The sequence below is a fragment of the Scyliorhinus torazame genome, chromosome 18, assembly GCF_047496885.1.
Source record: "Scyliorhinus torazame isolate Kashiwa2021f chromosome 18, sScyTor2.1, whole genome shotgun sequence".
Lineage (NCBI taxonomy): Eukaryota > Metazoa > Chordata > Chondrichthyes > Carcharhiniformes > Scyliorhinidae > Scyliorhinus > Scyliorhinus torazame.
The window spans coordinates 1,750,615-1,777,347 of record NC_092724.1 but is presented as its reverse complement, the minus strand read 5'-3'; the positions used below and the strand labels follow the sequence as shown (position 1 = coordinate 1,777,347).

General features: G+C 52.7%; 1 protein-coding gene and 1 long non-coding RNA gene across 2 annotated transcripts in view; one reads left to right on the top strand and one right to left on the bottom strand.

The window, feature by feature from the left end:
* The window catches only part of LOC140394890 (uncharacterized), a 30,243-nt gene extending 15,401 nt beyond the window's left edge, over window positions 1-14,842 (top strand). The window contains exon 2 of the long non-coding RNA XR_011936066.1: window positions 13,438-14,842. This is a non-coding gene — a long non-coding RNA (uncharacterized lncRNA). The remainder of the gene's footprint in view (window positions 1-13,437) is intronic.
* On the bottom strand, window positions 1,898-22,172 carry LOC140394889 (uncharacterized). The gene is made up of 2 exons (XM_072482046.1): window positions 21,599-22,172; window positions 1,898-7,941 (listed from the first exon to the last, which is right to left on the bottom strand). Exons 1-2 carry the CDS (start codon window positions 22,083-22,085, stop codon window positions 7,658-7,660), a joined length of 771 nt encoding a protein of 256 aa, XP_072338147.1. The 5' UTR covers window positions 22,086-22,172; the 3' UTR covers window positions 1,898-7,657.
* Between the last annotated feature and the right edge of the window lie 4,561 nt (window positions 22,173-26,733).

Below are 26,733 nucleotides of genomic sequence, written 5' to 3'. Positions count from 1 at the left end.
GCTAGACCCCTGTCTAGCTTTTTTGCTCCCATACCCCACCCCCGCTAGACCAGTCTAGCTTTTTTGCTCCCCCCCCCATATCACTCCCGTAAGTCAGCTGACACCTGCTGAACCCGGCTTCCCCCGCCGTCCCATTGACCTCCCCGTGTGAGAGTGTCCCAATCAGTATGCATTCCTCCATTCCCCTTCCCGCCTTTCTTTCCTCGCGCGGGGGAACCCCACGCTTTCCAAAGCCTACCCCGCCCCCTCTGGCGCAGCTCCTGTCGCGGCCTTGTCTCTCTCCCCCAGCCCTTGTAACATTTCCTGCGTGTGATTGACCCCCTATATGCAACAACCATCACACATCAAACCTCAAACAACCCCCCACCCTCACAAACCCTCAGTTTGAGTCTAACTTTTCGGTATGTATGAAGGTCCACGCCTCTTCAGGCGTTTCAAAATAATAGTGTTGGTCCTTGTGTGTGACCCACAGTCGGGCTGGCTGCAGCATTCCGAATCTCACTCCTTTCTGGTGCAACACCGCTTTGGCCCGGTTGAAACCTGCTCTCCGCTTTACAACCTCCGTACTCAAGTCCGGGTATATTCGGATCTCTGCATTGTCCCACTTGCTGCTCCGCTCCTTCTTGGCCCACTTCAGGACCCTCTCTCTGTCCGTGAACCGGTGAAATCTCACCACCATCGCCCTTGGCGGCTCATTTGCCTTGGGCCTCCTCGCCAGCACCCGGTGTGCCCCGGCCAGCTCCAGCGACCCCCGAAGGGGCCTTCACGCCATCATCGCCCCGAGCATAGTGCTCACGTATGCCCCGGCATCGGCCCCCTCCACTCCTTCAGGGAGACCCAGGATCTGCAGGTTCTTTCTCCTCGACCTGTTCTCCAGGTCTTCGAATCTTCCCGCCCACCTCTTGTGTAGCGCCTCGTGCTGCTCCACTCTCACCGCCAGGCCCAAGAGCTCGTCCTCATTCTCACTGACTCTTTTCTGTACCTGCTGGATCTTTACCTCCTGGGCCTTCTGGGTCATCCCTAGTCCTTCAATTGCCGACAGCATAGGCACCAGCATCTCCTTGCGCAGCTCCTCGAAGCAGCGCTTGATGAACTCCTGCAGCTCCGGCCCGCACTCCGCTTTGTCCCCGGCCGCCGCCATTTTGTTTTTTCCCCTCGCTTCTCCCGCTGCTCCAATGCCGCTTTTCTGGTGGTTTCACTTCTGGTCCGGTCCATAAAAGTTGACGGGGGACCTCTCTCTTCCCTTCCCCACGGGTTGTCTTCGGAAAAAATTCCGTTGGGGCTCCTCTAACGAGCCCGAAAGTCCGTGATAGCGGGAGCTGCCAAACCCTGCGGCTTAGCTCCGCATAGCCGCAACCGGAAGCTCAGAATCTGCCATCCTTATCGGTCTGGCCTACATGTGACTCCAGACCCATTGCAATGTGGTTGACTCTTAGCTGCCCTCTGAAATAGCTGAACAAAACCACTCAGGTCAGATTTTTTTTTTTTTAAACCGTACATGGGCTCTATGACGTCAAATAGTTCAGCACTGGCTAAACACAGGGACAGTGAGGAACATAAGGGGCAGCACTTCGAGAGCCTCCGTCATCTCTGGAGCATTCCTAGGGCAGCACTGTGGCGCAGTGGTTAGCACTGCTGCCTCAGTCCCAGGTTCGATCCCAGCTCTGTGTCATTGTCCGTGTTGAGTTTGCACATTCACCCCGTGTCTGTGTGGGTTTTGCCCCCACAACCCAAAGATGTGCAGGGTAGGTGGATCAGCCACGCTAAACAACCCCTTAATTAGAAAAAATGAATTGGGGACTCTAAATTTATATTTAGAGTTCCCAGGCAAATCTGTGCAAAAAGGGTGAGGAATAAAATTACACCAAATAAACATTTTTGTTCAGAAAGGCCAGAATTTCCAGTCCGCAGGTAGATATTTAATCCCTTATTAAAAAATCCATGTGTTTTAATCAGGACATTTGTTTATTCACTGTGTACAAAATTCAGTCATCCATGCAAAATTTCAAACAACAATCTGTAATGCTTCATAGCTTACTGTATTAGCACATGTACTAATATAACCGATTGCCAGAAAGTTATAAAATACAATATCCATAAAATGACTAAAAAAGTAAAATAAAGCTTCCAGTAATACCAACTTCTAAATGGGTACTACACAGACTTGAAACACAGGGATAGTGAGGAACAGCATTCCTTTAGGCACATTTAATGGTAATTCCTGAATAAGTGGCTGTTTTTCAAAACTGTTTCTAATTTGAGAAAATTAAGTTTTTTTTTTTTTTAAATTGCTAAACTTTGACAGACTATATACAAAGATCCAGTTCATATTCCACAATAATCTGCACTTACTATTCAGTGTTATTCCCAGCAAATTTAATGTTATTTAAAAATAAAGCTCATGAGATCATAGTTTTCTTTAAATGTAAGAAGGCCAGTTTAAAAACCGTTTGATTGCTAATTCCTTGTCGCAACTTCCTCCTTTTCCTGATTACTCAGGATAGAAATGGATTGCGTTAACCTCAATAGAGCAAGGAAATTTCCGATCTGTCCGGAGTTGAGTGATCGATCTCAGGGTAAAAGCAACACTGCCTAGGAGGTGGGGAGAGAAAATAAAACCTCAGCTTGGATTTTTGCTCCTGACTATTATGCACTTTTGGGCATCAGATGAGGACATTATTGCATTTGAGACATTTGCTGCCCAGTCTCTCTCCCACACATATACACGCACAAGACTGTGTTAAATTGTACATCAGTACGAGAGAGACAGAAAGAAACAAAAATTAAGAGGGAAATAAAGCATATTTTCTCACATAATTCTATATACAAAAATAAGAATAAGTTTGCCCACACAATATTAATTACACAGAATACAATAACAGAATTTTAAAAAAATGTGCAATATATTCTGCAAACCAGGAGGGCATCCCTTAGTGGGTCTAGCATCAAGATTCCTCTCAAGAGCAAATATTGTTTTTGTGGGCCTCGATCACACAGGAATCATACCAAACCACTTTCCCGTCTCAAATCAGAGAATGCTGGAAAGTGGGAGACATGAAACATCCAAGTCAAAATTGGCCTACAATTTAAAATGTTACAATTTCACACATAACAGCTGATTTGAGAAGTGGAGTAATTCATCCCCACACTCGTGGAAATAGCAACTTTACAATTGGCTCACAAGAAACAGTGTCTACTTAATCTGAAATCCTAATGTTAGACCTTCACCTCTGCCCATGGCTGGTCTCGCTGTATTGGATATTTATTTTATTGCAAATAAATGGTAAGCTGCCCGCAGCTGTGGATGAAGATTATGAAATACAAACTGGAATGTTACAATCCTTACATTCTTAAATACTAACATCGCAATGCTTGGCATTCCTCACACCTCATTAGCAACACCTACAAATAAAATAATAAGTACACTACAAATAGAGACTTCTTGGGTACTTTCCAGCTCCTCAGCTCTAAGCAGCACCGTGGAGTGGTCGGATGGTGCAATAAGTAGCAAGCTTCTCCAATATCAATATGAAAAACAGTGTGTTGACCAAGTTGTATTGAGTCTCTTGCAATCTTCTTTTAAAATAAATTTAGATTACCCAATTATTTTTTCCAATTAGGGGGCAATTTAGCGTGGCCAATTCACCTACTCTGCACATTTTTGGGTTGTGGGGGCGAAACCTACACAGACACGGGGAGAATGTGAAAACTCCACACGGACAGTGACCCAGAGCCGGGATCGAACCTGGGACCTCAGCATAGTGAGGCAGCTGTGCTAACCACTAGGCCACCGTGCTGCCCTACTCTTGCAATCTTAGCTCCAAAAAGGCAGACCTGTGGCCGCCCCAGTCAGACAGGACAATCAACTATGATCCACCCAGACAGAAAGAAAGCAAGCTTTATCTCAAATGTGGGGGAGATTGATATGTTATGCGCTATTGGCAAAGTGATACAAAAATCAATCTTTAACTCTGGGAAATAAACCATATTTATGCCAGCATCACACATCTGCTCAGTCTCGAGAACATTAAAACTTCTCTTGCTAAAGCCATGTTACCTGGATGGTGGAGTGGGTCAAAACACTGAAAATTCAACTCTAGTGGGATAGGGCTGCTCCTTGACAATAATAATTGTTTGTCACAAGTAGGCTTCAATAAAGTTACTGTGAAAAGTCCCTAGTCGCCACATTCCGGCGCCTGTTCGGGGAGGCCGGTACAGGAATTGAACCCGCGCTGCTGGCATTGTTCTGCATTACAAGCCAGCTGTTTAGTGCACTGTGCTAACCCAGCCCTCCTTGCTATTGATAGTAGTGGGCATTGCCCAATGGGACAAACTAGGATTTGTTTAAAAAAAAAAGATGGCAACAAATGATTTAAATTCATGAAATTGAATAAGCAATTTAAAAATTTAATGAGGGCTAATTTATTTAAAAAGCTAATCATGGGGCGACATGTGGTGCAGTGGTTAGCACTGGGACTGCGGCACTGAGGATCCAGGTTCGAATCCCGGCTCTGGGCCACTCTCCGTGTGGAGTTTGCACATTCTCCACTGAGTTTCACCCCCACAACCCAAAGATGTGGTTAGGTGGATTGGCCACGCTAAATTGCCCCTTAATTGGAAAAAATAATAATAATTGGGTGCTCTTAAATTTATAACAAAGAAAAAGTTGATCATTCTCATCTTGCCCTTTTTATACTAGCAGATAGAGGATTGGCCTGGCAGCATGTTCTTATGAATCAGTTCCACATCCTCCGGACACTAATAATTATAAAACTGTTGCGCAATTATGACGTCCTTTCGATGAAGTTGACAATTCCACAGATAAGTTAACAGCACCCGAGCATCACTGCTTGGCCCCCATAATATCCAGATGCAGCAGGGACGCTGTGTCAAAAACTAGCGAGACGAGGGAGTGAAATTTCCCTTTCAAAATGGATACTATCTGATGTTATTAAAACTGCATTCACAGCAAATGGAGCATCTCAAGAGGTAAGTATTCCCATGATGTCATTTAATGTGCTTCTCCTCTACTTTTCTGAAGAGGAATTTCAGCTTATGATTTAAAAAGTCATTTGTTAGATTTTTATTTTCTTCCATCTTTATCCTGATGCATGAAATTGAATTCATTTTTATTATTATTTTTAAAAAATAAATAAATTTAGGGTACCCAATTATTCTTTTTCCAATTAAGGGGCAATTTAGCGTGGCCAATCCACCTAGCCTGCACATATTTTGGGGAGTGAGGGTAAAACCCACACAGGGAGAATGTGCAAACTCCACACTGACAGAAATAATTGAATTCATGATAACATGAGATCGGTAATACCTGCCACAATTCAATGCAAGCGTTCACTGATTATGTCAAGATACAGATAAATCTAACAGTGTCCACTATCAGCACCTGTATGAGTTTTTAAAAATCCTGAAGCTAAGATACCTTGTCTTGCGACATCTCGAGTGATGTCCAGACTCAAGATTAAAAATATACATCAGGAGGGGAGATACAGCTGCCCAGAGTTTTTTTTATTCAGAATATTTTGTAAAATGTTTTTGTTTCACCTGGAGAATTGAAATAGAGGCATTACTATTGATTACAGCATATACTCTACTTCCTGAAACACAACTGGTTGAGAGGCGTGTGCAATAGTGCATGAGCTATTTATAATAAAAGTCATTAGTGTAACTTTAAATCACTACCTTAAAAACATGCTTTCCACAAATATTTACATTACTTCTTAAAGTTATATTTATAATTCCCCCCCCCCCCCCCAAACACACAGCTAGCAATTTTAGTAAGAGTAGAACACTTAATATATCTTCCTTTTTGGTAACTGATCAACAGTTTACCATAAGCAAATTACTGGGAACAACACTGTTCCCATTTCACACACTGAACAGGTACAAAACTTAGATACACACACGCTCCACATATGTATGGTGAAATGTATGCATTAGCAACACGGCCCCGAGTAGAAACATTACAAAAATACCTTATATGTAGGAGCACTTTAAGGCAGTATCACACAACTCCACAGCTACATCATTTTTGCACACAGATGACTCGAACAGGTAACTCCAGTTAATCACCTTTCAATCCAGTGAAAGCTTTGACTCTGTGCCTTGCTTCATGTGCAACATGTGTTTGTCAGTTGTCAGCATGATGATCTCAGCAATTAACCTGTAAAGTATCCTGAACCCTTCTTTCTACCAACTTTATCGTAAATTTCCCTGAAAAAGTGGTCACAAGTCGGGAAGTGTACAGGGATACAAAATACTGCTGGAATCAAGTAATCTGAATAAAGATGTCCTACTTGGGTACATTTTTTCCTAGCAAACCAGGTCACAATGAAGTTAATCCACTGTCACTGTAGAAACCATGTTTAAAGCTTGATTTCTCATGCTAGACCCTTAGGCATATTTTATCTTTAAAAAACAATTGATCACATGTACAGCCATGTTTCGGATTGAATGGTAGTTATTTGTAATCTTAAAATCTCACAGCAACAGAGTTAAATTGAGCTATAAACCAGAAGATTTGCAAAAGGCTGGTAACCTCATAATTACATTGCTGCCGTGCTCAGTCTGACCTTCTCGCCACGTTAAGGATCATCATACCCGCAGTACAATTACTATACATTACTTGCATACGGAAGCACAGACACGTTTCAGCACTCATTGTACTAAAAAGCAACCCCCACCGCCCCCCCCCCCCCACTCAAACCAAAATAAAGACATTGAAGAAGTACCTGCGAGAGGTGTACCAGTGTCCAGAATAGCAGTGTGACGTCTGTTTCTGTGACATGTGGCAAGATCCTTTGTAGCCCTGAGACAGGTCAATTAAATAGCTGCAAATCATTGCCACTGTAGGAATCCTGCAATTTACAGTAATTTGCTCCCTGAGTTAAACTCAATGAGATCTCTCCAAGGAAGGAAACTTACCGAGTTAAACTGAGCTGCAAGATCACAAATCAGAACTGGTGTGAGAAACCAAGCAACGTTTTTAATTCCTATTTGAACATAGTATGAAAACGGTTATAAAATCTGAAAGACTGTGAAGACGTGATTTTATTTTTACATTCCCTGCTCCAGTTAAAACTGCCCTGAAGTGTCTTGCTTTTGATGTGCTATCAAGCTTTAAGTTACCATATTACCGCACAGTGGCGCTGTATGTGGCTGTTTGGTTTACTTGGGGAAGCTGTGTCTCGGTCTCTGTCTGCGTGACTTTGATTTCAGAAAAAGTTATTAAAAATGGGTCAATTTTTGACTAGGTTGACTAAACAATGTACTCAAAAGCCTGTCTGGAGTTACTGCAATAAATTAGAAATTTAAAAATAAAAATGGGTAACAGGTCCAACTAGGGCAGATAATAATGAGGACAATATTAAGGTTCATAGCTCACACTATTTTACTCTCATACCAATCCAACAAAGAAGCTCACTGCTGAACTTCAGTCGCTGGCCACAGTCAATGAGTGTGCAAAAACAAAGCATATGAAAAAGACCTTCCCCAACACTAGTCTGCAAAGATCAAATTGTTCGAAAGCAAAGATCTACAAGCACAGTCCACACATGCGAGGAGGGTGGGATGTTAGACTCTCAGTTCAACAGTACATTTGGTGCCACCTGGGTTCCTTCCACCCCCCCCCCCCACCTTTGGTCTAATTGAACACAGGATCAGTAGGAGGATTGACAATGGAAGGGGGTGCCAGCATGTTGGGGGGTGATGCACTTCTGCTGTTTGGCTTGACGATCATGTTGGGCGTGAAGTCTGGGTGTCGGCGAGCGTGCTTCATCAAGTGGTCGCTGCGCATGAACCTCTTCTCACACATGGGGCACCCGAATCTCTTCTCGCCCGTGTGGGTCCGATAATGTCGAGCTAGCTCATCTGAACGGGCAAATTTCTTCAAACACTGTGGCCAGGTGCAAGGAAATGGTCGCTCCCCTGAAAGAGAAAATGGAAGAGAGGGATTGTGAGCTGAATTTAAACAAAAGCAGGGGAATGATTTTAGTGTATTCTCGTTTCAACTCATGGATGTAATTGTCCTCTCCTTCCCCATGTTGGCACTAAACAATTGGTGGGTGGGTTCCAAGCTGCCTGTATCTTTCTGAACTAAATGGGGGTCAGTTCAATCTAACTCATGGCAGGAAACCCACACGATTGGGGAACATGATTCTCACACACTGCCCAGTGTCTCACGTTCTGCCAGTGTGTGGAATCAGGCAGGATGTAAAATCAGTATTGCAGCAGTACAATAAATTCCCCATGAGGTGTTAGATTAAAATCAACCCCTTCAGTGTCAGTGCACTATTTAACAAAAGTAAAATTCATGGACAATCAAATGCTTAACAACCGGAAAGATGTGTGCTGGAGTTAGCTGATCTCAGAAGAGCAATGCACTCTCTCCTGGATAGGGAACCTTGAAAAAAGCTTGATAGCTTTGAGCTAAGTACACTTGATGTCATTTACATCCTTTGATAAGATTACTCCCAGCCATCACGTTTCTCGAGAAATAACTCAACAACATGCGGGATTCTCTGTGGCCCAATGCCGAAATCATAATTGGCGATTGGGCGGAGTATCGATTCAGACATGGGAATTGGGGCCAGCGCCAGTCTGCGATTCTCTGCCCCCTCCAAACCAGCATCGTGACACGCGACGTACGCAGTCAATGCCGTTGGTGCCTCATCTGCCGACCCACCCGCGGTGCTCCACCACGGACTGGCCGAGTTCCCGGAGGCGCGGGAACATGTGGTCTGAGCCAGCTGCGGATTGTGTCCAGCGCCGCCACACTCGGCTGGGATCCGTGCCGCTGGCCGGGGGGGGCGTCTGCCAGGGCTGTGGGTTGACCAGGGGGTGGGCTGTGGGGTCACGGTCGGCGGATCAGGTTACACGCACGGCCAGCGCCATGTTGTATGGCATGACCGGTGTAGGTCATCAGTCGTGCGCATTCTCGACGTGACCAGTCAGTGTTTCACGCGGTACCCGCGGTAGCCCCTCACCGGTACCGGAATCAGCGAAGGGTTTGCACTGGTTTCTTTGACGTGAACTTCCCCATGGATTCTCCGTTTGAGCTGGCACTTAGCCGCAGGAACGGAGAATCCCGCCCAAAGATTGTGTTGATATCATAATATTGGCTCCTTCCCACATAACAGAAAACAATGACGGACTCAAACTTTTAACAGAAAACCTTGACGGACTCAAACTTTTATATCATTTTAGAAAGCACAAGATAGAGGCCAGTTACAATTACCTCTCATGTCAATGTCTTATCAATTACATTGTTAAAGGAAACAGGTGATGGGTATTTGAACACTTAAACTGGCATGCGACACTGAGGAATGTTGACACTGGATAAAGTCAATAAACTCTCTCAATAAGGAAAGGCTGTATCTTAGTTTTGACTTCACTAACTGGCTTGACTTCGGTTAAACTTTTTCCATTTAATGTGATCACAAATTGTAATGCTTTCCCTTCAGATTTACTCCGCTACAACCTGGAATGAAGTCCCTCGGGATGACACGCAGACTATTAATTCAGTCAATTCTGAGCCAAAGAGAAACAGAATTAAATCAAATAATTTGAATCAAGTAATAAACACTGCAAAGCAGGAATTTAGTACTTAAAAATTATCTCCCTGAGCATTTGAATTCATTAACTGAACTCAAGTAGACTGAACCAGGAAATAGATGCAATTGTTTGTCAAGACCACAAAAGCTTCAATAAAAGCACCATCAGTCGAATGTCAGGTTTATTCATCTCCTCCCATCTGTCTACTCTCAAATTAAAAGGACTGTTCACTAATCCATCACATCACCTAATCTCCAATAGAGCTCTCATTTCAAGTAGCTGAACCTGGATTAAGGAACAGCTTGTTATGGAGTCACTGAAAACACTAAACAAAGCCAGGTTAATGATACAAGGCACATAAATTAACTTGCACTTAGATATGCAGCTGCTTGGGCAAGGGGTAGTATCGGGATTACAATGTACAGCAAGAGCTGTTGCCCTTTCCCTGGTGTTGAATTCATTAGTCTCAACAAGAATGATTTGTAGCTGTTTTGTGCTCCTTTGTTAATCTGATAAAACTGCTTTCAAATAAATAAATCAGAAATCTATTTAAAACTGGATCTCACCTATCCAATACATATATATATTTTTTTTAAAGTTGAACTTTGAGACAATTTCCTCTTCAAGAGTTGCCGCAGCACCTTCTAGTTCTTGAGCCTTTCCCAGCACATCTGTGTCTCACAGAGAGCACCTTGCCAGAATTCAACGAAGTCAAGCTTTCATTATCGAGCGAGGTCATTTCAGTTCAGGAGGGCCTGAGCTGCAGAAGTTGTGCTGGGACCATAGTCAATCCTGTGGTTCACACCATGACAGAGTGACAATTTTCTTGGTTAAAGATTAGTGATGAGGTTTCCCTACACTGACCTTCTCAGCAGAGATGGTCTGGCAACTCAAGAATAAAAATCTAATTTTCAAGTAGATGAATGCAGTAGTACAGCGGTTATCACAGTTGCTTCACAGCTCCAGGGACCCGGGTTCAATTCTGGCTGGGGTCACTGTCTATGCAGAGTCTGCACGTTCTCCCCATGTCTGCCTGGGTTTCCTCCGGGTGCTCTCCTACAAGTCCCGAAAGACGTGCTTGTTAGGTGAATTGGACATTCGGAATTCTCCCTCAGTGTACCCGAACAGGGGCCGGAGTGTGGCGACTAGGAGATTTTCACAGTAACTTCATTGCAGTGTTAATGTAAGCCTACATGTGACACTAATAAAGATCACCAGCTGTTTGTTAACCTAGCAAGGAAAGCTATCCCGCAATATAAGGGAGATTCATCGCATCACAGCCCAAAGTCACACCTGAAGTTTATTACAGAATTATCATAGCTCAGTGCACTGTATTAGCAATGCTGAGATAGATCTGTACTGAAAGATACTAAAATCGTTAGTGAAAGCCTAATCAAGCATATTAATTTGTCTGTAACCTTGTGCGAGATAGGTCCATCAAGAAAAACAAAAACATTGGGTTAATACTCTGCGAATATGGAGGTCTTGTTGGGCAGTGTTCCTGCCTCAAGCAGAGGCTCCAGGTTAGAGTCCCACCCCACGATTAAATCACCAGGGAAATCACGTTCATAACATGGCCAAGCAGGTTGATTATTAATTTGTTAATCCTTCCAACACAAGTCAATAGCAGATGGACAAGGCAGGAGACACACCTGGTCAGCCATATGATGGAAGGAATGGTGGAACCTCTACCACCAACCAGAGCTCAAGGCTGCAACATCCACATAAATGGCCATGCTGCCATGGTACTGTGGCTTCACAGCACCAGGGTCCCAGGTTCAATTCACCCCCGGGTCACTGTCTGTGCGGAGTCTGCACGTTCTCCCCGTGTATGCGTGGGTTTCCTCCGGATTCTTCGCACAGTCCAAAGACGTGCAAGTTAGATGGATTGGCCATGATAAATTGCCCTTAGTGACCAAAAAAGGGGTAGGAGGGGTCATTGAGTTGAGGGGATAGGGTGGAGGTGAGGGCTTAAGTGGGTCGGTGCAGACTCGATGGGCCGAATGGCCTCCTTCTGCACTGTATGTTCTATAATAAGACAAAATCCCTGAATGAATTGTAACACCACCACTCCCTTAATGTCCCAGAGTAATACTGCTATTATAACACAAAGCCAGACAAACCAGGAATGTCACAGATTGCACCCTTGTTCTGTGATGAATGATCTTGGTAGTGACGTGGGCTCTACAACTAGTTCACAGTTAATCAGAGAGAAAAACAGTGAATGTTCTTAACCCCAAATCTAAATACTAGCCTCCTCGTGAGGTGTTTGTGCATGGACACCAGCAAAGGACGTTTACAACCACCTTGGTAACAAGCTGAGTGACACTCGGTTCAGTGTCAAATGCTGAGCGGGCTTATGTCATGAAACCACACCACAATTCAGGTACCATCCACAAGAGAGGAGAGTAGTAAGGGATGGGAGAAACAAAATGACGGAAGACAGGTTACAAAAACTTCATGCAGGGGAATGGAGGGGTTTCTAATGCCAGGGTAGATACAAATAATCTAATTGCTCTGACGGGGGAAACTTGACACAAGGGGGCATAATGTTAAAATTAGAACAAAGGCGCTTGGGAGGGAAAACAGGAAGCATTTGTCTTACACAGTAGCAGACATTTGGTATTTATCCCCTGAGAATCTGTGGGTATTAGGGCAATAGCCTTCAAGATGAAGATAGATAAGACTTGCTGGGCATGAACATGAAGGAATATGGTGCTACAATGTAAAAGTGTGTTGGAGGTACAGACCAACCATCTCTGACTGAGCGGCATGGGGCTGAATGGCCTACTATAGTTCCTAATGTTCCTATGACTGGTCTTGATCCCAGTATTGCAAGTTGGGAATCAACAGATAGGCACAGTATAAAAGCACAGGAGGATGTCACAGTGGGGAAAAAGGAAATACCCAAGGGATTGGTGGATTTTTAAACCCTCAGCGAGCAGAGGGGTCCTCCTCACCTCTACCAAATATTTGTGAAGAGGGAATAATTCTCTCAGCTCCAATCCAAACCCCAATTCATTTTTGCTTCACACACAGCTGGAATTCCCTGTCTGGTAACAGATGTAAGTCACCACATTGAGCCAGCTGAGACACCAAAACTAAAGGGACAGAACTGCCTGGTTCTACCTGCAAACTGTTTCACACTGCATTGTCCTTTTCAACAAGTTGGAAAGCGGGTGCAGAGTGCGCACTGCAAACTATTTATATATTTTTCTGCCAATTATTCAAAGTGAATATTGACTGTATTTCTAATGATAAGAGTTGTTATTGTTCCTCTCTTCCTGAAGGGATAATGGTGAGTGTCAGCTGACTGTTTGATCAATGGGGCCTTGAAGGTGAGCTCGATACTGCCAATCACACACACTCCAACTGAGACGAGAGGTGCAGAAATAATTGTTGTACCTTCGCACTGAGATCAGTTAACTTGGCTCAGGCCAGGAGACCAAGCCTGGGACCCTGTGCGTAACGGAATACTCAATCCCCATTTACTATAATGAAGATTTGCCTCAAACTCTACACCTATTTTAAGGGCAGCACGGTGGCACAGTGGTTAGCACTGCAGCCTCACATCGCCGAGGTCCCAGGTTCCATCTTGGCTCTGGGTCACTGTCCTGTGTGGAGTTTGCACATTCTCCCCATGTCTGCGTGGGTTTCACCCCCACAACCCAAAGATGTGCAGGGTAGGTGGATTGGCCACGCTAAATTGCCCCTAAATTGGAAAAAATGAATTGGGTACTCTTAGCTCTACACCTATTGACCAGTTTAGCCCCCAGGGCTACAGAGAGGCATCTAGGAAATTCCACCAAAGAGCTGGATTGGTCACAGTGGCCTCCAGCTGCATTGTAATCTTGTATTTTTTATCTTTAGTACGCTCGACCTAAATGGAGTTGGTGTATTTGGTGACCGCTTTCGTGCCTCGAAGGCGCCATGTTTACTTGGCCTGTTCTCCCGGCAGCATGAGGCGCATGGTGCCCTGGATCTCATGAGCGAAGATGGTGTAATGAAGGAGGTGCGAGGCCTCGGAGGCGATGCGCTCAAAAATGTTGACCATGAAGGAGTTTATGATGCACAGTCAAGATCTGTTACCATGAAATGCTATGAGCTGCTTAGTCATGAGACGGATCACTGCCAGCCTCCCAGGTGGTCTCGGTTCACTGCAGTTTGCCTACTGCGGCAACCAATCCACAGCAGATGTTATCTCTCTGGCCCTACAATCAACTCTCGAACATCTCGACAACAAGGACATCTACGTCAGACTGCTGTTCATAGACTACAGCTCCGCCTTCAACACCATTATCCCAACTCTGTAACCTTGGACTTGACCCATCTGTGCAGCTGGATCCTTGACTTCCACACCAACAGACCGCAATCGGTCAGGATAGGTAACAACACTCCTCCACAATAGCCCTGCAAGGATGTGTGCTCAGTCCTCTACTGTACTCCCGTACACACAGGACGGTGTGCTGAGATTCTACTCCAATTCAATCTATAAGTTCGCAGATGATACGACTGTGGTGGGTCGTATCTCAAACAACGACAAATCAGACTACAGAAGGGAGATAGATCACTTGGTTGCATGGTGTACCGAAAACAAACTCTCTCTAAATGTCGTAAAGACCAATGAACTGATCATCGATTTCAGGAAGCGTAGCATGACACACATTCCCATCTGCATCAATGGCTCCGAAGTAGAGAAGGTCGATAGCTTTAAGTTCCTGGGAGAAACCATCACCAACAGTCTGTCCTGGTCCACTCACGTTGATGCAACAGTCAAGAAAGCCCAACAACGTCTCTACTTCCTATGGAAGCTAAAGAAATTCGGCATGTATGCATCGACTCTCACAAACTTCTACAGATGTGCCATTCAAAGCATCCTATTGGGCTGCATCACAGCCTGGTATGGCAACTGCTCAGCCCAAGATCGCAAGAGACTATAGTGTGGTGAACTCAGCCCAAATCATCACACAAGCTTGCCACCCTCATATTGATTCTGTATACGCCTCCCGCTGCCTCAGGAAGGCAGACAGCATTGTCAGAGACCCCTCCCACCCAGGCACTGCCTTCTCCCAGACCCTTCCATCAGGCAGAAGGTACAGATCCTGCACATCCAGACATAGGAACAGCTTCTTCCCCACAGCTACAAGACTCCTCAATGACTCTCTCTTGGACTGAGCTGTTCCCTGTAAGGACACTGTTCACGACACCCTATGCTGCTCTTGTTTGGCCTTGTTCTGCGCACTGTAACCAATCACTATTTGTTGATGCACCACTATCAATGTACTCTGTCGATTATTCTTTTGTCTACTATCGAGGTAAAGTCCCTCGATGGAAGGCCCTCAGCATTCCCTTGGCCGCAGAAAAATACTTTTCACTGTACTTTGGTACATGTGACAACAAATATCAATCAATCTATCTGGGTGGAAGGGGGAACCTGGTACATGCAAGTGGAGTGGCTCTGCTTCTGGGATTCCCTCAACTTCTTTGTGATTTCAGCTAGTAACTGGTCGTACACTCTGCATGACACCAGCTCTTAGCCGCCACCTCTGGCATTCTGCTCCACTTCAACCAACTCAAATAAACTCTTCCAAGCCACGTTCTACTGCTTGTAAGAGGGTCAATCAGAACATGCACTTGGAATCACAGCAATAGATTGGTCTGTGGTCTGCTGGTGATGCTATTCATTTGTAAATCTGTTACAAGGGGCACAATCTTCCAAAAAGGAAGTTCCTTGGTGAGCGTGTTTAGCCGCGTGCTTCCCGGCACTCTGTGCTGAGAAACACGTGGCGTGTTGAATAAGGGGCCTGAACGGGAAACGTGCGGCTGAGGCTGTACACAGCCCCTTTCATTTTTACAATGGAGAGCTTTGTGCGCCGGAACTGCCAGTTGTAATGGCATCCTGATCTCCGAGGCCCACACAAAAAAAAAACTCCCCCGGCCCAAATGCAAAATGAGGGGAAGCAGGCACCCACCTTCCACAGCCCCCCCCCCCCCCCCCCAAACACCCACAGGGGGCAACCCCGGGCCAATTGGGCATGCGCAAAAACTGCCAGCTTGGCAGTGTTAACCTGGCAGTGACAAACCAGCTGGCATTGCCACCGTTGCACATTGGCAGAGCCCAGGTGGCACTGTCAGAGTGCCCAGATGGCACCGGCAGTACTAGGGCACCACCCTGTCCAAAGGGCATGCAGTTGGGGGCTTCCGATCCCCTGGGAGGCCCCCCACGAGTGCCGTTCCACCTGGTCCCCGTTCGTGGGGACTAACGCGAAGCGGCGCTCGCCCGAGGTCTCCGAGACGAAGGAATTGAATCTCAAAGCCTCGGGTACCTCTGGAATCTGCACATTAGAGTAAGGCTAACTGCCTCGTTCTAATATACAGATTTGCCAAAAAGTGACTCCGCTCATTGTGGGCAGGATTTACATTTCACGAGATTGCATTGAATCTCGAGGCGTTGCGAGCTGCGTGGATCCCGGGGTCCCCCGGCTTTCACGGGCCACGTTGCGCCGCAGCGAGCTGCTTTTTCCAGCACAGTGTGACCGGAGGCTCGCGTCCACAGTTTCAGTAATCATTCACCTATCAGATTCATCTTTGGTTCATTCTAAAAGGCAGGATAGGCCCTTGACAGCAGTCACGATACATCGCTTGAAACACCACAGCACACAAGGGTACAGAGCAAAGGGCAGGAAAATGGCATCCGAATAGGTAGGTAAACAGCAAAAAAAACAACAAAAACAGCAAATGCTGGACAATCTCAGCAGGTCTGGCAGTGCCCGAGCAGAAAGAGCAGAACTAAAGTTCAGAGCTTGAAACACTACAAGTGATCCAGACTGGAAATGTTGTCCCCTTCTCCCTCCAGAGATACTGAGTGCAGCATTTCCTATCCATGTCCCAGTATCTGCAGTAACTGGTTTGGTGTGAGGGGGGTTAAGTGCTGGCTGGCTGGGCTGAAGGGTCTTCATTTAGCCAGTGTGACCCAGCGGGCGGAGGGGGTGGACACCCAGTGCTAAGCTCAGTCACACCCCCTGGAAAGGCCCAGCCCCCTCTGGGATGGGAGGGGCTCTTGAACCTCCAGTGGGGGGGGGGGGCGGGGGGGGGAGAGAGAGGAGAAGGTCAGACCGCCTCCCCATCACATTGTTATTCATTTTTAAAATGGAGGAAATCCCAGCGTGGCCTTTTCTGGGGAAGGCGGGATCCCTGTCACGCCCCCGCGAAGCTGGAGGGGAGCCCACGACAGGAATTGCCCACCCCCTCCACTCAATGTCCTGGGGGTGGGGGCAGGGACAATCCCGTTGCCGCGACAGAATCCTTCCTCCCCCCCCCCCCCCGAACAGTGAGCGGAACCAGACAGACATCCCGAACATCAACACTGACACCACCTGAGGGGGGTGACAGTACGAGGTGTGGGTGGGTGGGGTTTACCTGTTTGGGTTCTGGGGGGGGGGGGGGGGGGGGGGGTTGTTGGCATTTGGGGGGGGGTTGGTATTTGGGGGTAGGGAGTTACCGGTGTGCATTCGGGGGGGGCCTTAGGAAAGGAAGGTGAGTGGGAGGGTGAGGGGGTAATTGGGGGGGGGGGGGGTGAGGGGGTGATTGGGGAGGGGGGGGGGGGGAGATTGGGGGGGGGGGAGATTGGGGAGGGGGGAGATTGGGGAGGGGGGGAGATTGGGGAGGGGGGAGATTGGGGAGGGGGGAGATTGGGGAGGGGGGAGATTGGGGAGGGGGGGAGATTGGGGAGGGGGGGGAGATTGGGGAGGGGGGGAGATTGGGGAGGGGGGGGAGATTGGGGAGGGGGGGGAGATTGGGGAGGGGGGGGGAGATTGGGGAGGGGGGGGGGAGATTGGGGAGGGGGGGGGAGATTGGGAGGGGGGGGAGATTGGGGAGGGGGGGGAGATTGGGGAGGGGGGGAGATTGGGGAGGGGGGGAGATTGGGGAGGGGGGGGAGATTGGGGAGGGGGGGGAGATTGGGGAGGGGGGGGGAGATTGGGGAGGGGGGGGAGATTGGGGAGGGGGGGAGATTGGGAGGGGGTGGGGGGAGATTGGGGAGGGGGGGAGATTGGGGAGGGGGGGGAGATTGGGGAGGGGGGGGAGATTGGGGAGGGGGGGGAGATTGGGGAGGGGGGGGAGATTGGGGAGGGGGGGGAGATTGGGGAGGGGGGGAGATTGGGGAGGGGGGGGAGATTGGGAGGGGGGGGGGGGAGATTGGGGAGGGGGGGGAGATTGGGGAGGGGGGGGAGATTGGGGAGGGGGGGGAGATTGGGGAGGGGGGGAGATTGGGGAGGGGGGGAGATTGGGGAGGGGGGGGAGATTGGGGAGGGGGGGGAGATTGGGGAGGGGGGGGAGATTGGGGAGGGGGGGGAGATTGGGGAGGGGGGGGAGATTGGGGAGGGGGGGGAGATTGGGGAGGGGGGGGGAGATTGGGGAGGGGGGGGGGAGATTGGGGAGGGGGGGGGGAGATTGGGGAGGGGGGGGAGATTGGGGAGGGGGGGGAGATTGGGGAGGGGGGGGAGATTGGGGAGGGGGGGGGAGATTGGGGAGGGGGGGGGAGATTGGGGAGGGGGGGAGATTGGGGAGGGGGGGAGATTGGGGAGGGGGGGGAGATTGGGGAGGGGGGGAGATTGGGGAGGGGGGGAGATTGGGGAGGGGGGGAGATTGGGGAGGGGGGGAGATTGGGGAGGGGGGGAGATTGGGGAGGGGGGGAGATTGGGGAGGGGGGGAGATTGGGGAGGGGGGGAGATTGGGGAGGGGGGGAGATTGGGGAGGGGGGGAGATTGGGGAGGGGGGGAGATTGGGAGGGGGGGAGATTGGGGAGGGGGGGAGATTGGGGAGGGGGGGAGATTGGGGAGGGGGGGAGATTGGGGAGGGGGGGAGATTGGGAGGGGGGAGATTGGGAGGGGGGAGATTGGGAGGGGGGGAGATTGGGAGGGGGGGGAGATTGGGAGGGGGGGGAGATTGGGAGGGGGGGGAGATTGGGAGGGGGGGGAGATTGGGAGGGGGGGGAGATTGGGGAGGGGGGGAGATTGGGGAGGGGGGGGAGATTGGGGAGGGGGGGAGATTGGGGAGGGGGGGGAGATTGGGGAGGGGGGGGAGATTGGGGAGGGGGGGGAGATTGGGGAGGGGGGGGGAGATTGGGGAGGGGGGGGGGAGATTGGGGAGGGGGGGGGAGATTGGGGAGGGGGGGGGAGATTGGGGAGGGGGGGGAGATTGGGGAGGGGGGGGAGATTGGGGAGGGGGGGAGATTGGGGAGGGGGGGGAGATTGGGGAGGGGGGGGAGATTGGGGGGAGATTGGGAGGGGGGGGAGAGGGGGAGATTGGGGAGGGGGGAGATTGGGGAGGGGGGGGAGATTGGGGAGGGGGGGGAGATTGGGGAGGGGGGGGAGATTGGGGAGGGGGGGGGAGATTGGGGAGGGGGGGGGAGATTGGGGAGGGGGGGGGAGATTGGGGAGGGGGGGGAGATTGGGGAGGGGGGGGGAGATTGGGAGGGGGGGGGGAGATTGGGAGGGGGGGGAGATTGGGGGGGGGGATTGGGGGGGGGGGAGATTGGGGAGGGGGGAGATTTGGGGAGGGGGGAGATTGGGGAGGGGGGAGATTGGGGAGGGGGGGGAGATTGGGGAGGGGGGGAGATTGGGGAGGGGGGGAGATTGGGGAGGGGGGGAGATTGGGGAGGGGGGGAGATTGGGGAGGGGGGGGGAGATTGGGGAGGGGGGGGGAGATTGGGGAGGGGGGGGAGATTGGGGAGGGGGGGGAGATTGGGGAGGGGGGGGAGATTGGGGAGGGGGGGGAGATTGGGGAGGGGGGGGGAGATTGGGGAGGGGGGGGAGATTGGGGAGGGGGGGGAGATTGGGGAGGGGGGGGAGATTGGGGAGGGGGGGGAGATTGGGGAGGGGGGGGAGATTGGGGAGGGGGGGGAGATTGGGGAGGGGGGGGAGATTGGGGAGGGGGGGGAGATTGGGGAGGGGGGGGAGATTGGGGAGGGGGGGGAGATTGGGGAGGGGGGGGAGATTGGGGAGGGGGGGGAGATTGGGGAGGGGGGGGAGATTGGGGAGGGGGGGGAGATTGGGGAGGGGGGGGAGATTGGGGAGGGGGGGGAGATTGGGGAGGGGGGGGGAGATTGGGGGGGGGAGATTGGGGAGGGGGGGGAGATTGGGGAGGGGGGGGAGATTGGGGAGGGGGGGAGATTGGGGAGGGGGGGGAGATTGGATCGGGGGGGAGATTGGATCCGGGGGGGGGGGGGGGAGATTGGATCCGGGGGGGGGGGGGGGGGGGAGATTGGATCGGGGGGGGGGGGGGGGAGATTGGATCGGGGGGGGGGGGGGAGATTGGATCGGGGGGGGGGGGGGAGATTGGATCGGGGGGGGGGGGGAGAGATTGGATCGGGGGGGGGGGGGGGGGGAGATTGGATCGGGGCGGGGGGCGGGGGGGAGATTGGATCGGGGGGGGGGGAAGAGATTGGATCGGGGGGGGGGGGGGGAAGAGATTGGATCGGGGGGGGGGAGATTGGATCCGGGGGAGGGGGGGGGGAGAGATTGGATCGGGGGGGGGGGGGGGGAGATTGGATCAGGGGGGGGGGGAGAGATTGGATCGGGGGGGGGGGGGGGGGGGAGAGATTGGATCGGGGGGGAGTGGGGGAGATTGGATCGGGGGGGGGGAGATTGGATCGGGGGGGGGGGGGGAGATTGGATCGGGGGGGGGGGGGGGGGGAGATTGGATCGGGGGGGGGGGGGGGGAGATTGGATCGGGGGGGGGGGGGAGATTGGATCGGGGGGGGGGGAGATTGGATCGGGGGGGGGGGGGAGATTGGATCGGGGGGGGGGGGGAGATTGGATCGGGGGGGGGGGGGAGATTGGATCGGGGGGGGGGGAGATTGGATCGGGGGGGGGGGGAGATTGGATCGGGGGGGGGGGGGAGATTGGATCGGGGGGGGGGGGGAGATTGGATCGGGGGGGGGGGGAGATTGGATCGGGGGGGGGGGGGGGGAGATTGGATCGGGGGGGGGGGGGGGAGATTGGATCGGGGGGGGGGGGGAGATTGGATCGGGGGGGGGGGAGATTGGATCGGGGGGGGGGGGAGATTGGATCGGGGGGGGGGGGAGATTGGATCGGGGGGGGGAGATTGGATCGGGGGGGGGGGGGAGATTGGATCGGGGGGGGGGGAGATTGGATCGGGGGGGGGGGGGAGATTGGATCGGGGGGGGGAGATTGGATCGGGGGGGGGAGATTGGATCGGGGGGGGGGGAGATTGGATCGGGGGGGGGGGAGATTGGATCGGGGGGGGGGAGATTGGATCGGGGGGGGGGAGATTGGATCGGGGGGGGGGGAGATTGGATCGGGGGGGAGATTGGATCGGGGGGGGGGGGGGGAGATTGGATCGGGGGGGGGGGGGGGAGATTGGATCGGGGGGGGGGAGATTGGATCGGGGGGGGGATTGGATGGGGGGATTGGATAGGGGGGGCTGGATTGGGGGGGGTTGGATTGGGGGGGGGGGAAGAGTGGGGGGGTGGGGGGGGAGGAGTGTGGGGGGGTGGGGTGGGGAGTGGGGGGGGGAGAGGGGAGGGAGATTGGGGGGGGGGGAGTGTGGGGGGGGGGAGGAGTGTGGGGGGGGGAGGAGTGGGGGGGGGGGAGGGAGGAGATTGGGGGGTTGAGGGGGGAGGGAGATTGGGGGGGGGGAAGTGTGGGGGGGAGGAGTGTGGGGGGGTGGGGTGGGGAGTGGGGGGGGGGAGAGGGGAGGGAGATTGGGGGGGGGGGGGAGTGTGGGGGGGGGGGGGGAGTGTGGGGGGGGGAGGAGTGTGGGGGGGTGGGGAGTGTGGGAGGGGGGGGAGTGTGGGGGGTGGGGGAGTGTGGGGTGGGGGAGTGTGGGGGGGGGGGAGTGTGGGGGGTGGGGGTGTGGGGGGTGGGGGGGGAGATTGGGGGGGGGGGTGGGGGGGGAGATTGGGGGGGGAGTGGGGGGGGGGAAGTGTGTGGGGGGGGGGGGGGGGAGTGTGTGTGGGGGGGGGGGAGATTGGGGGGGGGGGAGAGATTGGGGGGGGGGGGGGGGTTACCTGTGTGTGTTCTCCGGTGCGCTTTCAGATGCGAGGATTTGCCGTAAACTTTGCCGCAGCCGCGGAATTCACACTGATGCCGTTTGGCGGCGGCGCCTCTGTCCGAGCGGCGGCACCGGCGGCTGCCCGAGCCAGGGGTGGGGGTCCCGGGGGCGGGGGTCCCGGGGGCGGGGGTCCCCGGGCCGGGCCCCCCCTCAGACTGGGTGGTGTAGCCGCTCTCCGCCGAGCTGCTGCTGTCCGAGTTGGAGGAGACGGGGCGGGATTTCTGGAGCCGGGCGAGGATCCCGCCGCCGCCCCGCAGCGTCTCCCGCACCTCTTTGTCCTCGCTCCAACTCTCCTCATCGTCCGCCCCGGGCCCCCCCGCCCCGGGCCCCCCCGCCCCGGGCCCCCCCGCCCCGGGCCCCCCCGCCCCGGGGACCCCCGCCCCGCTCCACATGGACATCAGGCACTCGGCCGCGAAGTAGTCGGGAGCGGCGAAGGCGGCCATGGTGCTGGGATCTTGCTGTGCTCCCCGGCGGCTGGACTGAGCGCGCTGCCCGCCGCCCCGCCGCTTTGTCTGGGAGGGGGCGCGCGGGAGGGGGCGGGGCCTGAGGGGGCGGGGCGCGCGAGGCGGGGCGGGCGGGGGGCGGGGCCTGAGGTGGAGTGAGAACGCACGGTGGGCGGGGCGAGCGGGGTGCGGGGAGGGGCGTGATGGGCGGGGCCTGAGGGGGCGGGGCTTTCCTACCAAATCCCCGAGTATCCCCGCCCCCATTACGCGGGCGGGGGGCCAGCGGCCGTTTGGCGCCGTTCCCGCCCCGGGCCGATTCTCATCGGATTCTGGTCAAATTGACGGATGATGTGGAGTGTGCGGGGGGGAGGAGCTCGGAGACAGAAATGTAGCTGGGCGGGGCTGGAAAGTGGGCGGGGCTGTAAAGTGGGGGGAATGGGCGGGGCTGGAAAGTGGGCGGGACTGGAAAGTGGGGGGAATGGGCGGGGCTGGAAAGTGGGCGGGGCTGGAAAGTGGGGGGAATGGTCGGGGCTGGAAAGTGGGCGGGGCTGGAAAGTGGGGGGAATGGGCGGGGCTGGAAAGTGGGCGGGGCTGGAAAGTGGGGGGAATGGGCGGGGCTGGAAAGTGGGCGGGGCTGTAAAGTGGGGGGAATGGGCGGGGCTGGAAAGTGGGCGGGACTGGAAAGTGGGGGGAATGGGCAGGGCTGGAAAGTGGGCGGGGCTGGAAAGTGGGGGGAATGGGCGGGGCTGGAAAGTGGGCGGGGCTGGAAAGTGGGGGGAATGGGCGGGGCTGGAAAGTGGGCGGGGCTGGAAAGTGGGGGGAATGGGCGGGGCTGGAAAGTGGGCGGGGCTGGAAAGTGGGGGGAATGGGCGGGGCTGGAAAGTGGGGGGAATGGGTGGGGCTGGAAAGTGGGGGGAATGGGTGGGGCTGGAAAGTGGGGGGAATGGGCGGGGCTGGAAAGTGGGGGGAATGGGCGGGGCTGGAAAGTGGGGGGAATGGGCGGGGCTGGAAAGTGGGGGGAATGGGTGGGGCTGGAAAGTGGGGGGAATGGGCGGGGCTGGAAAGTGGGGGGAATGGGCGGGGCTGGAAAGTGGGGGGAATGGGCGGGGCTGGAAAGTGGGGGGAATGGGCGGGGCTGGAAAGTGGGGGGGTGGGTGGGGCTGGAAAGTGGGGGGAATGGGTGGGGCTGGAAAGTGGGGGGGAATGGGTGGGGCTGGAAAGTGGGGGGAATGGGTGGGGCTGGAAAGTGGGGGGGAATGGGCAGGGCTGGGAAGTGGGGGAAATGGGCGGGGCTGGAAAGTGGGGGGAATGGGCGGGGCTGGAAAGTGGGCAGGGCTGGAAAGTGGGGGGAATGGGGGCTGGAAAGTGGGGGGGAATGGGCGGGGCTGGAAAGTGGGGGGGAATGGGTGGGGCTGGAAACTGAGGGGAATGGGTGGGGCTGGAAAGTGGGGGGAATGGGCAGGGCTGGGAAGTGGGTGGGAATGGGCGGGGCTGGAAAGTGGGGGGGGAATGGGTGGGGCTGGAAAGTGGGGGGGAATGGACGGGGCTGGAAAGTGGGGGGAATGGGCGGGGCTGGAAAGCCGCCACATTCTCCGTGGAGGGCGGGGGGGGGGGTGGTAGTGCAGAATCGTGAATAGTGAATTTTTTGGGAAGAAACACAATTCAAACGCAAAGCTTCTCATCAAATGAGCGATGCGGAAAGAGTGCAGCTCCTACCTGGGTTTGGGGGGGCTGGGTGGTGGTGGGGGGGGGGGGGGAGGGGGGGTACAGACACAGGCCATTTGAGCCAGGAGCCCTGCTATCCCTTCTCTGCCTTGCCAGCTCCTCTGCTGCTCCCTTTCACTTTGCGCATCTCAATGATTTTTCAGTGCCACATTCCCAACACTCTCTGAATAAAGGAATGTGGCCTGGATTTCCTGTTAAGTTTATGATGATCCCCCCACCTCATCTCCCGCCCCCAGTCCCCACCTCATCTCCCGCCCCCAGTCCCGGGCAACTGGGATATCTCTGCATCTGTCCCATCAAAAATGTTTTATAATCTTGAGGATCTGTCAGGTCACCTCTCAGTTTTCCCTTTCGTAAAGAAAAGTCCCAGCTTGTTCAGTTTTTCTTTAGTATAACCCTTTCTTGTGCCCCCTTTCCATTCAACACCAGGGGGGTGGAGGATCAGAAATGCATACATGGTGGCAAATATGGATTAATAATTAATTAATTAATTTTGACAGTCATCCAGACTGGAAATGTTAGCTCCCTTCGCCCTCCACAGAGGTTGTCGGGTTCAGATTCCAGCGTCTGCAGTATCTCAGTGGATTAATTAATGTTGCCTTGTGTTTTGTCAGATAGATTTTGCCCCTCAATCTTTTAGCCCAGCTGGAAAAAAAACAGTGCTTGGACGCAAAAGATATCAGCCTTGGTTCAGTGGTAGCCCCTGAGTGTCCAGGTCATGGGTTCAATCCTGCATTTGAGTAGCCAGCACGATCAGTGTGTTGCACTGTTTGATGTGCTGTTTTTCTCTGAATGGATGTTAAAGTAAAGCTTTGTATAACCTAATTCAAGGACTATTCGTAAAACAGCTTGGGTTGCCCTAAAATACAGACCAACAATCTAAAGCAGATCATCTGACCATTGATCTCATTGCTGTTTGTGACATCTTGTTCTGTCTACAGTCACTCCAGTAGAGCACTTAATTGGTTGTGAAATGCTTCGGGATATCTCCAGGATGCAGATGGTGCTCTATAAATGCAAGTTCTTTATTTTACAACAACAAACAACAACGTGCATTTATAAAAGTGTCTTTAACATAAAACAGAACAAGTTTTTCACCAAGACAAATTTGGAGATATTTGGACCACTGGGGACGTCTGCAGTGCCCTTTGAAGAGATCGAAAGGCTGCGGCTGTCTTTGCAATCCAGTGGGTCCACACTTGTCCAGTTTCCCCTCTGCTCCCCTAACCCCTAGCTGCCTACCAGGACGCTGTCATAGAGGTCGACATCACAGAAAAGGCTCTTTGACCCATCGCATTTGCGCCGGTCAAAAGCAATCACGTAACTATTCTAATCCCATTTTCTAGCTCTTGGTCCATAGCCTTGTCTGCCTTGGGATCGCAACTGCACATCTAAATACTTCTTAAATGTTATGAGGGTCTCTGCCTCCATCACCCTTTCAGGCAGCGAGTTCCAGACTCCCACCCCCTTCTGGGTGAAAGGTTTTTCCTCACATCCCCTCTAAACCTCCTGCCCCTTATCTTAAATCTCTGCCCCCTGGACATTGACCCCTCCACCAAGGGGAAAGGTTTATTCTTGTCTACTCTATCTATGCCCCTCATAATTTTATACATCTCAATCATGTCCCCCCTCAGTCTCCTCTGCTCCAAGGAAAACAACCCCAGTCTATCCAATCTCTCTTCATAACTAAAACGCTCCAGCCCAACACCCAGGTGAATCTCCTCTGCACCCTTTCCAGTGCTATCACATCCCTCCTATAATGTGGATCCCAGAACTGCTCACAATACTCTGGCTGTAGCCTAACCAACGTTTTATACAGTTCCAGCAGAACCTCCCTGCTCTTAAACTCTATGCCTCGGCTAATAAAGGCAAGTATACCATGTGCCGCCTTAACCACTGTATCCACCTGCTCTGCTACTTAAGGGACGGGTGTACATGCACACCAAGGTCCCTCTGATCCTCGGTGCTTCCCAGGGTCCTGACGTTTATCCTGTATTCCCGTGCCCTGTTTGTCCTGCCCAAGTGCATCACCTCACACTTATCCGGATTGAATTCCACTTGCCACTGATCAGTCCATCTGACCAGCCCGTCTATATCCTCCTGTAATCGAAGGCTATCCTCCGCATTATTTACCACCCCACCAATTTCCGTATCATCCGCGAACTTACTGATCAACCCTCCTATATTCATATCTAAATCATTTATAGAAACCACAAAGAGCAAGGGCCTCAACACTGATCCCTGCGGTACCCCACTGGACACAGACTTCCAGTCAGAAAAACACCCCTCGACCAGTGCCGGCAGGATTTTAGAATGTAACCATAGAGAATAGGTGCAGGAGTAGGCCATTCGGCGCTTCAAGCCTGTTCCACCATTCAATATGATCATGGCTGATGTGCAAATTCAGTATCCGACTCCCGCTTTCTCTCCATTCCTGTTGATCCCTTTAGCCGCAAGGGCCACGTCCAGCTCCCTCTTCAATATATCCAATGAACTGGCCCCAACAGCTTTCTGTGGGAGAGAATTCCACAAGCTCACAACTCTCTGAGAGAAGTTCTTCCTCATCTCAGTCCTGAATGGCTGACCCCTTATTCTTAGGCTGTGACCCCGAGTTCTGAACATTCCCAACATTGGGAACATTCTTCCTGCATCCAGCCTGTCCAGTCCCATCAGGATTTTATATGTTTCTATGAGATCCCCTCTCATTCTTCGAAACTACAGTGAGTACAAGTCCAGTCGATCCAAGCATGTCCCTGTGGGTGACAATCATAGGTTTGCCCCAGCTGGGTTGGATGCGAGGTTCCAGGGATGGCGGCATGTGGAGATAGAATACTTTGAGGGATTTATTTGTTGGAGGGAAGTTTGCAGACCTGGAGGTGCTGGAGGGGATGTAGCAGTTGCCGAAGGTGAGTGGGTTCAGGTA

Excerpts from the sequence above, each read along its gene's own strand:
- LOC140394889 (XM_072482046.1), bottom strand. The coding sequence starts at position 22,085 with ATGGCCGCCTTCGCCGCTCCCGACTACTTCGCGGCCGAGTGCCTGATG. Across the intron at positions 7,942-21,598 it reads GCACCGGAGAACACACACAG|GGGAGCGACCATTTCCTTGC; the intron begins GTAACCCCCCCC and ends TTTCTCTTTCAG.